The sequence below is a fragment of the Schistocerca cancellata genome, chromosome 8 (assembly GCF_023864275.1).
Source record: "Schistocerca cancellata isolate TAMUIC-IGC-003103 chromosome 8, iqSchCanc2.1, whole genome shotgun sequence".
NCBI classification, from domain to species: domain Eukaryota; kingdom Metazoa; phylum Arthropoda; class Insecta; order Orthoptera; family Acrididae; genus Schistocerca; species Schistocerca cancellata.
The window spans coordinates 422,015,533-422,029,487 of record NC_064633.1 but is presented as its reverse complement, the minus strand read 5'-3'; the positions used below and the strand labels follow the sequence as shown (position 1 = coordinate 422,029,487).

The window sequence follows — 13,955 nt, the reverse complement described above, 5'->3', positions numbered from 1 at the left end:
TATTGTCTTCTGGGGGAATGCTAGCAACATGACAAAAATATTAACTTTGCAGAAAAAAATTAGCAGAAACATATGCAGTGCAAAGCTAAGAGAATTTTGTTGGCCATTATTAAGAGATCTTAAGATACTAAGCGTTCGTTCCCTCATTGAATCTGTATGAAATAATTCTTTTCACAAGTAATAACCCCAAACTCTTTTTGTCAAATAATTTTCAGTACAGCTACAAAGCTAGAAACAAAGAAAGGTTCATGCTGTGTGCACACAGGCTTAATCTTTTTGAACTGTCTCCACAATATATGGGAATGAAAGTATACAATAAATAACCTTGCAATAAAGTAAAAGACACAAATTTAAGAAAGGTCCCAACTGAGGCAGTAAAAAGTGAATCGTATAGCACCCTGGTGCAAAAATGTTATTACCCTGTTGATGAATTTTTTAATTATCTGACCAGCTGAGTAGGATAAAAACAATAATAATAAATAATATTCCGATTTTACTGTGATTATATAAAAAAATATTGTATCCCACGTATAATTTATCATAGTTAAAGCTGACGAGTCTCCTGTTCATAAAATCAATGATTTAACTTGGACGTTATGAGAAAATAAAATTCTGATTCCAATATTACCTTTGTACTTTTTGAACAGTGAATGTCCTGATTATTGTTTGTTCACCAAAGGTATGGGAATATACATATCTCTTTTTCCTTTTCTTTTTTTTGAAAAATTTTCCCTGTGTGAACTCGTTTGCCGCTTTTGCCGCTTTTTGCAGGCTCTATTATTGCACGGTTCTTGCCAACAGAAGACAGTAGAAAGGTCTCTCCCCTGCTAAACTCGTGACCTCACCCGTACTGCTGCTAGATAGTGTGACTTTTATGTAATAAACCCTATGATGGTGATGACAACAAACCATAGATATTTCTGTGCAAACAGCGTATAGTAAACAGTGGAGCAGAAGCTGATTTGTTATTAAAATACAATGTCAGGGTTAAGGTAGATTGCGTTTTCTGTGAACTTGTCATGAAATGTCTTGTGTCGGCAACTGAACGCGGCAGTCATCACCAGTTTCGTCAGAAATTGTAATCAGAACGGTGATTCGCGTTCGCGAATAGCCATGGAAGAGTGTGATTGTAGTGAGAAACATCTTGACGACGCGAAAGATGATACACCAGAGCTACAATACAGGCTAGATATTGCAACACGATACTACAGCAAAAATGCCGATTTATTGGACACGATCTCGTACAACTTAATGCTGCCCTGGGTAACATTGCTCAGTTTGTTATTGTCTTGTTGTGTTGTTAGAGAATCGGCAGCTAGAAGTGTTGAAGATAAAATAATGAACATAATTATGGGAAGTATTTATTTGCTGCTAGTGATAGTAGTAAGTCCAGTTGGCGTAATTGGCATCGTTTTGTGGTTGATAATTTGCCGTAATTTCAAACAAGAGAAGTATACCTACGTGGAGGTCAGTTCAGACTGCGAGTCGGCTTTTATTTCGAAGAGAAATGAAGATAAATATTTCACATTTGGATCGGCCAATGTATTGTTGGCACCAGAATTTGTCTGCAGGTTAAATAATGTTACAGACTCAAAATCTAGAGCAGCTGCTATCGCGGAAATATTCACAAATCACACAGGAAAACACTTGCATAACTTAGACCAAGAAGATACTGGTTACGAAGTATGTAGTAAAGTAGAGAGTTTGCATTCAGAAGTTCCGTACACGGACTTCTTGTGTCTCCAGGAAGTGTGGGAACGTTCTTATGCTTTAATATTAATTGACAGACTTAAAGATGAGTTCAAATATTTTTTATATGACGTCGGTGAATATTCATGGGACATCAATCACTGTATGTTAGGTAAATTCTTCAGCTTATACATTACAACGACATTTGTATCATACGTATGGCCTCTGTTAGTACGTAATTGCATGTATGATTGTTTATTGTAGATAAGAAATTGAAGTATGAACTAAATCTCATAATTTTGTTTGTTAAAGGCAGTGGTCTTATGTTTGCAAGTAAAAAACCCATACTTGCGGCAGACTTCAAGACATTCTCGTATAGAACGAAGCATGCGAAATACACTTCTCAAGGAGTGCTTTGTGTGAAGGTTGGTGTATCTGCTTGTGTCCTACCTATATAAGAAGATCTGAATCAAATTTTAATAATGTGGGGCCTGGATCTATTCATTTTTTGTAACAATATATATTGGATTGTAGTTTCTATTTGTGTTTTGATGAGAAAAGTGTTTCCACGTGAACTGTAACAGGTATAGTAGGGGAACAGAGGGTATTATAGGCCATTTAAGGAAAAATTTAAATTACAAAATATATTTGTAGCTTAACTCAGTTATGAGGGAAAAAATCAAATTTTCAACTTCTTTCCTCTAAGTAATAAAAATATATTTAGCAATATATGAAGAGAACATAACACAAAATGTAATTAGAATTAACCGTGCATTTTGGGCATTTCAAAAATTGGCAGGTGGCATGGGCCACACCAATATGATTATGTTTATAAATTAAAAACACTGTTTTGAATAAATCTTTTATTATTTAATACTATATACAATGTATAACATATTATAGCTCATTTACTCTATGATTTATTTAGCTTACAGAGATCACAAAAGTAAAACAGTAAGTCATCAATGTCTGCACAGAGCTCATGTGCCCAGCCTCCACACTTGTTGCATTGAATCTAGTTTTCCTCATAGCTTTTCCACACACAATACATTTTACATCTACAACATCTTGAGAAGTGTTTGGTGTAGGACTGCCATTATGGAAAAAATTGATTTGTACCTTTTTCTTCTTCTTATTGATCATAGTTTGTTCTTGTTTTGAAAATTTCATTTGTCTCTTTTTGCATTGTGCATTTTCCTTTTGCTCTTCTGAATCTTTGTTATCTGTCAGTATATTTTTTATTGGAGTTGATGTCAATATTTCTCGCTTCTCTCTACCTTTCTTTTCCAACACGTCAACCTGTTTTCGCTGCAGGAGGGCAAAGGTGACACCACTTTTAAAACACTTGCAAAATCAGAATGTTCACTGGAATGTAGTGCATTGGAGGAAGTGGTGGTCTCTCAAGAAGTTTCTGCCTGGGAAGCTGAGAGGGAGCTATGAGAGGTTCTGGTGAGATCGATGTGGGTGTCTTGGGTGTAGCAACAACAGCCCCATCAGACGTCATCTTGGGGAGAGATTCCTGTACAATGTTGGTAACATCAGTGCCTATGAAGTCCAAATCAGTAAATATGTCTGGATTTGTCGGGTAAATGCCAGTCCATCGAAATCCATTTTCACCAATATTTAGTTGACACATTTTCTTGTAGGCATCAGCTACAAATTTTGCAACACCAAAGTAATTAATTCTTGAGCCTGGATTAACCCTCATCCACAAACTGCAAGCAGTGTTGTAGCAGTTTTTGAAAGATTTCATGAATTTCCTATCCAGAGGCTGCAACTTATGAGAAGTGTGTGGGAAAAAATTAACATATGGAATTGTTTTCCAGAGCAAACATGATATCTAAGTCCTTGTGACTGGCATGCCCATTTACAATCAGCAAGAAATGAGCTGCTGAGAGCTTTGTGAAGGAAACAAAGCGTCAAAGCCAGTTAAGAAAAGCCTCAGGTGTCATCCAACTGCTAGAAGTTGGAAAAACTAATGATTTCAGTTGGAGCACCAATCAAGAGGTGCTCATTCATTAGTTTCCTCGGGAAAATAAAAATTGGAGGAATAAATTGCCCAGTTGCACGCATGCAAAATAGAACTGTAACATTACGTCCCGTCTCTCCAGAAGTAATTTTCCCCATTTAATGTTTGCCTTTCATTGTAATGATCTTGTCATTTTCATGCACACATGATACGCCAGTCTTGTCTGTATTAAAAATTTGGGGTGGATGAAAGGAATGCTTTTTTAAGAGAATTTCAAACTAGCTGAAGAACCTTTCAACCTGTGTCTTATTAAACCCTGCACACCGCATCATTCTAGTTGATTGTGGTTTTTTGTACATCAAATATGGGTGCTTCTGCATAAAACTGGCATAAAAATCTTTTCCAGCCATTTTTGTCCTTTTGTTGAATCTGTGACTCAAGATTAATTTTTTTGTCAGGTCATAGGCCAGTTTCAAAAACTCTGTTTTGAACAGGGGTATTAGACTCGAATCTAAATCTGTCAGATGAGCTACTAACAGTTTTTCACATCTTTCATCAAAGGTTGTCTTAAAAGCCTCCATTTGTGGTTTCATATCAGTTGGCTCATTATTTGCTATAGCTTTTAACTTTCTTTGCAGAGTGCTTCTAGGTACGTAGTATCGGTCAGAGGTGGCTCTTTTGGAAAATTTATTTTCCAGTACCCTTGGAACAGCATTTTTTGTACCATTCTCTGAGTGTTCTCCCCAAACTCCACTTTCTGATATTTCTTAAATGTTGGCATAGTATCCTAAAAAAGGAAATGAGTTCCATGGCCCATACCACATGTAGCATGGCCCATATTACCAGATTCACATTGATTTGAAAACATGGTAGTAAGTGAAACATTTTAGAGCAAATGAAATGCAATTGTCAGTGTCTTATATTAACAGAGTAAACTAAATAACAGCTCTAGTTTCATAAGTATATTCTTACTGTAATGATTCAGGGTGACGTTCCATCTCTAATGGCCTCATTGTCGACGGGACGTTAAACACTAATTCCCTCCTCCTCCTCCCTCAGGGTTATGTTAAAAACTATTTGGGGTAACAATTTGTTGGAGCACAAACAAGCAATAATCACTCACAGACGATATGATACTGGGAATCAAAATAACTCTCTGCACATGATGAAATTGAACTGGTGGCAAAGATTACATTGTGTGCCGTGTTGCTATCTTGTAGTGAATAGTCGAAAGACCAACTGGCCCGTACTACCCGTCGTTCCCCTATTTTGAAGACTGCAGACTACATTAAGATGAATTTTCTCACTTGCACCACTTAATGACTTCTTGTTGTCACAGGCTTATTCAGTGAGTTTCATATTTTCTTGAGTTGTTGAACAGAAAATTATTAGGCATTTTCTTTATGTGAAAGACATAACACAATGCCCAGAATATTCACTATGACCGCTTGGTCATTGTGAATGATTGATGGTCAGTTCAGTGCTGTAGAAACTATTATTAGGACTGTTTATTTAGTTTTTAATAAATTGAAGATTGTTTCAGCTCAATCATGAAGTGCAGGCTACATATCCAAGAATCTTAGATTTGATACCTGGTCAGTGCTTATATTTTTATGTTACTTATCACTTCTTTCACCATTGCCAACATTTGTTTATGTGACAAATAGTGAATTCTACAATGATTTGGAGTCCACGTTACACTGCAGGTCCTCCTGCAACTGGCTGCATAAATAATTTCAGATGTCAGAAGACAATGGCATACCACCTACAACAGGACCAGGTCTAATTAAAAGACAATCATGTTGATACCAAACTCTGGCTAGATGACATCTTTATGGGTACACCACATACGTCTCATGTAGACCCTTGATACACACTTCCATGTGGGAGTTATGCCTTTTCATCAGCTCAAGGCACAAAAAAATTCTAGGCGTGAGAAGCCTGCAAAATGTATACGATCTTGACAGGTTTGGCTGAATGATTTAAAATTACAAGAATTAATTATGTAAGACAAATATTTGGATTAGATGTACAACTTTTTGTATTCAGTGCACCGTAAAAATTTCAAAGCTCTGCCATTTACCAATTTGCGCATCACGAGGTTAAAGTTGGGAAAAATTCAGTCACGATAATTTTTCAACTACTTTGAGACTACAATAATATTTGTAAAACACTATATTGTTTATGTAATCAGTGCAACTTTTACAACTTTTACTGTAGTATTTATTGATTTTACATATAACTGCACTTAATTCATTGCTTATCTTGAAAAATGTCAAACTATTTAACAAGTGCATTCTTTATAAGAAACCTACAAATATTTGTGCAGTAGTTCAACTTTCAAGTACAGCTTTAATTTTTGATGTCATAAGTGGAACAGCAGTGATGAAGACCATCTTCAGACTAGTATGTAACTATGAAATTAACAAAGTGGATCAGGAATAATACAGCTGTTCACCTTATATAGCATTAAGCAACAACATAGCCATGAAATAAAAATACAGTGTGTAATTTTTGAAGTCATAAGTGGAACAACTGTCATAAAGACCATCTTCATCCCAGTGTGTAACTCTGAAATGAAGAAAGTGGACCATGAATAATACTGCTATTCACCTAATATAACATTAAGAAACAACATAGCTATAAAATAAAAATACAACATGTATATACTTATTGGTGATGCGTGGACCCAATACACAGAGCCGTCTCATCACCAGTAGTTATATACACGTAGTATTTTGATTTTGTAACTATGTTGCGTACCTAATGCTGTATAAGTTGAGTGGCTGTATTATTCGTGACTTATGTTGTTAATTACATAATACTCTGAAGAAGATCTTTCTATGACTGAAAATGATTAACAGAAAAAAACACCGTTTGTGACCTAGATGGGTGTTTTAACAAGTACAGCTTTTCCAAAAAGTTTCATTGGTTTTAAATATAACAATTCACTTAATGCATTTTTGATTCACTTGAAATATTATGATAAAAAAGGTGACAAATGAACATTTAATTGCAAGTGCAAGAATTGGGTTCTGTAATAGGTTGAATTTTTAACTTGGAGACCCAAGCCTGAAGGAAGTTTCTTTGGATTTCAGAGCTAACACAGATACAGCGTTATTGTCTTAGTGACTGAAATATTTTAACAATGACTTCAAAAGCCTGTTTGGAAAAATTGGCGATGGGGGGGGGGGGGGGAGATAGGAAAGTATGCACAAGGCAAGGACGGGGGTAGAAGACTAGTATGAGGCAGGTATTTCACAAGATGACTCGGCAGCTGCACAAGATGGTAGGAATTCAGCAGATAGAGCATGTAAGGATAGAGAGAGGGAAACTGGGTAGGAAAAGAGAGGAACGTGGAGATGAAGAGGGAGATGGGTGGGAGAAAGGGGGGGATAGGGGTGGGAGAAAGGGGGATAGGGGTGAAAAAATGGGGGGGGGGGAGAGAGAGGGAAAAAGCCTGCATGGATAATTGGGGGGGGGGGGGGAGGGTCTGGAAGTGTGGTAGGATAAGACAGTACATGATCTGAATGGGGAAGGAGTGATGTGGACAGAAGACAGATCATAAAATGTAAAGTGAGCTTTAGGCCAGGGGGATTGTGAGAGTGCAATATATGCTGGAGAGAGAATTCCATTTCTATCTGTGTAGTTCAGAGAAACAGGTAATGTCCAAATGGACTGTATAGTGGTGCAGCAGTTGAAGTCATTGGTGTTGTGGTGCACAGCATACATGGAAACTTGATTGTCAAGTTTGCAGTTGGCCAGTGTTTGACAGTTGGCATTTTTGTGAGTGGACAGTTGGTTACTTGTCATTCCCACATAGAATGATGTACACTAATTGCAGCACAGCTGATATACAACAGGGCTACTTTCAGTGTGGCCCTGCCTTTTATTTGGTAGCAGATGCCCATGACTTGACTGTGATAGGAGGTGGTGGATGGCTGTATGGGGCAGGTTTTGCACCTGAGTTAAACACAGGGGAGTGACGTGTGAGGTCAGGGTGGAGTGGAGACAGACAAGTATATTCTGGAGGTTGGGCAGGTGGTGGATCACTACTTTGAGTGACATAGGTAGGATTTTGGAAAAGATATCACTCATCTCAGGGCATGGCAAGAGGTAATCAAAGCCCTGTTGAAGGATATGGTGGAGTTTTTCAAGGCTGGAGTGATAGTGGGTGATTAGAGCTGCGCTGGTTGGTGGTTAGTTACAGGGTTACTGGTGTCAGAGGAGAAGGTGGCACAGGCGATCTTTGTATGGATGAGCTGAATAGAATATTATCTGTCAATAAAGGCTCTATAAGGTTATCAGTAAATTTCAACAACTCCTTCTTTTCACTGCAGTTGCAGTTGCCATGGTGGCAAGGTTGTGGGGAAGAGACTTTTCGACATGGTACAAATACATCTGTCAGAGTGAAGGTACTGTTGATTGTTGGGGCGCTTGACATGTACAGACATAAATATAAAGCCATTTGAGAGGTGGAAGTTTGCTTGTTGAGTTGACAAGGACCATGTGAAGTGGATTTGGGAATAGATGTTGAGGTTATGAAGGAAGGAGCACAGGTTGTCCTTGCCATGAGTCCAGATTAGGTTGTCACTGTCATGAGTCCAGATTATGAAAATGTCATCAGTGGATCTGAACCATACAAACAGTTTTGGGTATTGACTGGAGAGGTAGGATTCATCTAGATGGCCAATAAATAAGTTGGCATGGGAAGTTGCCATTCTAGTAACCAAGGCAGAACCTGGATTTGTTTATATATTCGGCCTTTGAAAGTGAAGGAATTGTAGGTCAAGGTGTGGTTGTGGGTTTTGTGTCAGGAGGACATTGAGGAAGGTAGTGTTCCATGACCGCAAGGCCATGAACATGAGATATATTGGTGTATAAAGACATTGCATCTGCAGTGACCAACAAGGAGTCTGATGGTAATGGGACAGGAACTGTGGTAGGGCTGTTAAGGAAATGAGCAGTATCTTGAATGTAGGATGGGAAATTGTGGACAGTGGTTGGAAGGAGTTGGTCAACAGTGGCAGAAGTTTGGTCAGTTGGGGCATTGTAGCCAGCCACATTGGGAAATAGATAAAAAGTAGGAGGGTGGGGTGGGAGAAGGGGGGGGGGTGCGGTTTGCAGGTGCAAGGAGAGAGATGGATTCAGGTGTTAGGTTTTGGGATGGACTTAAGACTTTGAGGAGCTGCTGGAGGTCTTGTTGGACCTCTGAGTTAGGATCCTTGGTGTAAGGTTAGTCTACAGAGGTGTCAGAAAGTTGGCAGATACTTTCAGCCACATTGTCAATAAGGTTTCATGATCATTGTGGTGGTTCCTTTATCTGCAGGAATGATAAGCTCTGGATTGGTCCATCCCAAACCTGTCACCTGAATATGTCTGTCTCCTCACACCAGCATCCCCCACCTTCACACTCCTACCTTTTGCCTACTCCCCAAAATCTATGAACCCAACCCCACATGTCTCCTCACAGGTTGTTTCATTGTGGCTGAGAACAATGCTCCCATTGAACAAATCTGTGCCTTTGTTGGTGGACAACATCTCAAAACCATTGTCCATAACCCCTCTCTTAAATTAAGGCCGCTACTCACTTTCACTGCCTTTCCACAGTTCCTTTGTGTTACCACCAGACTCCTTATTGGTTACTTTGGATGCAATGTGTTTATACACCAACATCCCTCATGCTTATGGCCTTGTGACCACTAGACACTTACCTCCCCTAACGTCCTCCTGATACCAAACCTACCACTTCTTTCCTAACCCTCATAGCCAACCACATCCTGACCCACATTATTTCACTTTCGATCATCAAGTCTATAAATAAAACCATGGTACTGCCATGAGTGCTCACATTGCACCTTCCTGTGCCAACTTATTAAAGGGCCATCTGTAGACATCGTGCCTTTCCATTCAACACCTAAAACCTTTTGTCTGGTTCAGATTAATTGAAGGCATTTTTTAGGGCAATCTGTGCTCCTTCCTCTATAATCTTAACACCTCTTCCCAAATCTGTTTTACCTGGTCCTTCCACCTTTCAGATGGCTCTATAAATACACCCATTCATATCAAGCGCACCAACCACCAACAACACCTCCACTTTGACAGTTGTCACAGGTTCCATGTCAAAAAGTCTGTTTCATATGGCCTCGCCACCCATCGACATTGCATTTCATGTACAGTGGAAAGCAGGAGTTGTCAAAATGTATCGGTAACCTTACCAGAGCCTTTATTGACAGACGGTATCCTATCCGGCTTATCTGTAAACATATCTCCTGTGTTGTCTCCTCCTTTGACACCAGTAACCCTGTTAACTTCCCCACATCACTCAAAGTAACGTTCCACAATCCTCCCAACCTACAGAATATCCGTGTTTATACGTCCGTGTATACTCCGCAAGCCACCATACGATGCATGGCAGAGAGTACCACGTACCACTACTAGTCATTTCCCGTTCCACTTGCAAATAGAGCAAGGGAAAAACAACTGTCTGTAAGACTCTGTATGAGGCCTAATTTCTCTCATGTTATCTACATAGTCATGGGAAATGTACATTGGTGCTAGAAGAATCGATTTGCAGTTGGACTCAAATGCTGGTTCCCTAAACTTCTGCAGTAGTGCCTTGTGAAGAGAGCATTGTCTTCCCTTCAGGGCTTCCCATTTGAGTTCGTGAGGCATAAGCTTAATACAGGGTGTTTCATAAAGAACATGAATATTTCTAGTTCTCAGTTCATGAAATAAGTAGTTCCAGTACAGTGACCACCCACGTGTGGTTTTTGAAATGTAGGCTTCTTAATACATTATTTTAATGCTTTTCTGAGAAAAAAGTGGAAATACAACATTTGTTTTACATAGCTTCAACTGCGGCAAAAGCTCTGTCATACCACATCTCAAAATCTGCGGTTCTAATTTTTTTCTCATCAAAGGTACCAGTATGGTGTTCCAGTTGTACCATCACAAATTGTGCACTGAAACAGTAAAATATATGACTATGAAGCTTGGGACATATCTTTGCAAATCTCTCAAGTGTAGATTATAGATGTTCAATATGTCCTCCTCCAGCAACACGAACACTGTCTCATCGATACTCAAATTCCTCCTGGGTAAGCATGTCCGTCGTCACCCATGTTACGGCAGTATGGATTTGGTTCTTCAACTCTTCTGGGTTCTGTGTTAGTGTTAGTATGTAAACATTGTTCTATTGTCCTTAATGAAACCACAAAGGAAGAAGTCAAAAGGTGTCAAATCGTGCTGGAAAGCAATTTAAATTTGTGCAACATTTTTGTTGGAAACACCATGGTGGCCAGGACTCTTTCCTTTACATAACATCGTATGTCTACAAACTGTCAATACTATGTAGCAATGTTACATCCATTCGGAGTATCAATGTGGTTCCTCAACTTGAAATGTCATTGCTCTGTAATCATGGAATTACACTTTCCAAGCTCAAGAATATAAAATAATTTCTGTTGTGGAGTAGCCATTTTGCAGCATGTGATGGTAACCAAGAAAACATAAGACAACATATGTCTAGCAGCAATGACTGTGAATTAAATAATGTATTCGTTCCAACAATAACTGAGCTGTGGCACAGTGATTGACAGTTTTGACAACACAATACTTTGTATTACGTATATTCTTATTGAAAGACCCTCTAGTTGCGTGCTGATCGAACCACTGCGGAACAAATCTAGTAGCACGCTTTGGAAATGATTTGATATCGTCTTTCAATCCAACCTGGTGAGGATCTCAAACACTCGCGCAGTACTCAAGAAGTCACAATAGTATTCTGTATGCTGACTTCTTCATAGAAGAGCTACACTTATCCAAAATACCCCAGATTATGATCCATAGTCAGTTTTAACTTTGCTTATAATTCCTCTATGTCCGTCATATTAGAACTGAATGATGTCCATTCATTGTCTAAGTGGGATGCTAACATGTGCTTACTTGATTTTTGTAGCATAAATAGTCCCCTAGCCTTCTTGATGGATTTATGCTGTTTAGTAACCATATTGGCATGAGGACATCATGATCACTAATCCCTACTCCAATCATGCACCCCAAGGTCATTCCTTGTGGGAGACCGAGGTGCCAGACCTGGCCATACATCCCCTCATCACCTGCTATGCAGTCTGCTCGCAGGCATCTCCTACCCAGTAAAAAAAGGTGGGGCCACATGTGAAAGCAGCTATGTTATATGACACACACCACACACACACACAGAATTCATCAACCATGAACCATAACAACAGTTTGTGAACATTTGACAATAGCCAGATAGATTTTTCACCCTGCGTTGGAGTGTGTGCTGATTTGAAACTGCCTGGCAGATTAAAAGTGTGTGCTGCATTTGCTGTTCTACTAACTGAGCTGTCAGGACACAAAGGTCTTCAGGCTCATTTTTTAATCTTATTGAAAGGCTGTCCTAAAGAAATAAAACCTTTCCTACCAAAACATCTTGCATTATCTAATGAAACTAAAATAAAACAAAATCAAACACTGAACAAATTTGGTGCAAAAATTTTATGAGGCAAGTTTAAATATTAATAATTTCTCAGATACTTATAAATAACTGTTTCACCATGGTATAATTAACTAGGAACTTCTCTAGATATTTGGGTCAGTAAACCGTCACTTTAACACTGAGCCAAAATTATTGCAGTCACGAAATGATTGAGAAATTGTGAAGCTTGATTTTTCCTCAAATTTGATCTCATGCTGCACAAAAACAGTTACTGTCAGTGTCTGTGAAATTCAACAATTTGTTAAGCACAAAAAATTATGCATCTGATCCGACTATCCCCTTAAAACAAGTTAGTTTCAATTTTAAGCTGTCTTTGAGTTGACCATAACTGTTGAAGAGCTCACATGACATTTTGCAGTCTCCAATTGAAAGCTTTTTGAATTTTTTTGTATCTTGAGTGCAAATGTTCAACTTAGTTTCATTCATTTGGGGGACACCAATGCAATATCTTATCCAAACTGGAGATGGTCAGGTGGAGATGATTCCTAAGGTTGATTGACTTGCTGCGATAGATTTGTGAGTTTCACAATTCAGTACTGAAAATTCCTGAAAAAAATGACAATTTTAAATTCTTTAAAAAAATCTTCTGCACACATACCAATCAGCAAACCCTTTCATTATACAAGTGTTCAATTTTGAAATTTAAATGAATGTTCCTTAAAACTCAGATTTCTCCACAATAGCACACCCTGTTTTAATAAGCAACGCATATCTGAATCAAATGCAAGCACTTAATATTACAACAGTTCCTAAGAATTCTTAAAATATTTGCTAAACCTTTTATTTCATATTTCCAATAATTTTTGCCATCACCCTTGTAAATTTTGTGTACAGTGCTTGCTCAGTTCTACATCTTCCCAGTTATATTGTTTCTGACCTTTGTTCTTGGTTTTCTTATCCTTATATTTACTGTTTTCTTGTAATTCACAATTGAACATCAAACCTAAATCTTATCTCATAGTGAACTAGGTAACTCATTGACTAGGGCACTGGACTCATAGTTTTTAGAAATGGTTTTCAAATCCGGTCTACCATTTATTGTGGTTTCCCAAAATCATTTGAGGCAAATGCTAAGATGCTTCCTTTGAATAAGAATCAACTGTTTCCCTGAGCATTTCATCATCATCTTTACTTCGTGGAGCAGGGTACACAGCCTGTTTCAGAAACCATCTTGTCCTTGTACATCCAGTGGTCTTTTAGTTCATGGTGATTCCAGGTAGACAATCTTGGTGCATTCTTTCTAAATGGTTATTGCCGTTGATTTTATATTTTGCTTTCCAAATTGAAAATCTGTAGCTCTAGTCTTATGTTTGTGTTTTGTAAATTGCCTGTCAGTGTGCAGCCTTTGACTGCCCTGAGAAGTTTCATCTCAGCTGATGTAATTTTCCATCCTTTTTTCTTTGAGAGTACCAACATCTCACTGTCAAACACTACCACTACTGCCTCTTTTAAAAAGCTTGCAATTTACATTTCTTTCTGGTTTTATACTTAGGATTTTTTTGAATTTTTGCACATTTATGTTTAAATTTGCAAAGTTTGATTTCTGTGTTGTGATGTGTTGTTGGGTATATTTCACATGCAAGATATCTAAAGATAGGTAACTGCTCCAGTATTTTGTAATTTATCTCAATTTTAGATTTTATTTTTGATTTATGTGGAAATATTATGAACCCATGTTCTTCTCCTATATTTTCAAGTTGTATAGCCCTCTTTAGACTGTAGTACAATAACACATGTAATCTTACCCTCCCACGCATCACTATTAAATTCACT

General features: G+C 38.2%; 1 protein-coding gene across 1 annotated transcript in view; it reads left to right on the top strand.

Annotated features, from left to right (window-relative positions):
- The first annotated feature begins 829 nt into the window (after nt 1-829).
- The window catches only part of LOC126094819 (sphingomyelin phosphodiesterase 3-like), an 83,748-nt gene continuing 70,622 nt past the window's right edge, over nt 830-13,955 (top strand). The window contains exons 1-2 of the mRNA XM_049909395.1: nt 830-1,861; nt 2,002-2,114. Coding sequence (XP_049765352.1) covers nt 1,114-1,861; nt 2,002-2,114 — 861 coding nt within the window. The 5' untranslated portion in view covers nt 830-1,113. The remainder of the gene's footprint in view (nt 1,862-2,001; nt 2,115-13,955) is intronic.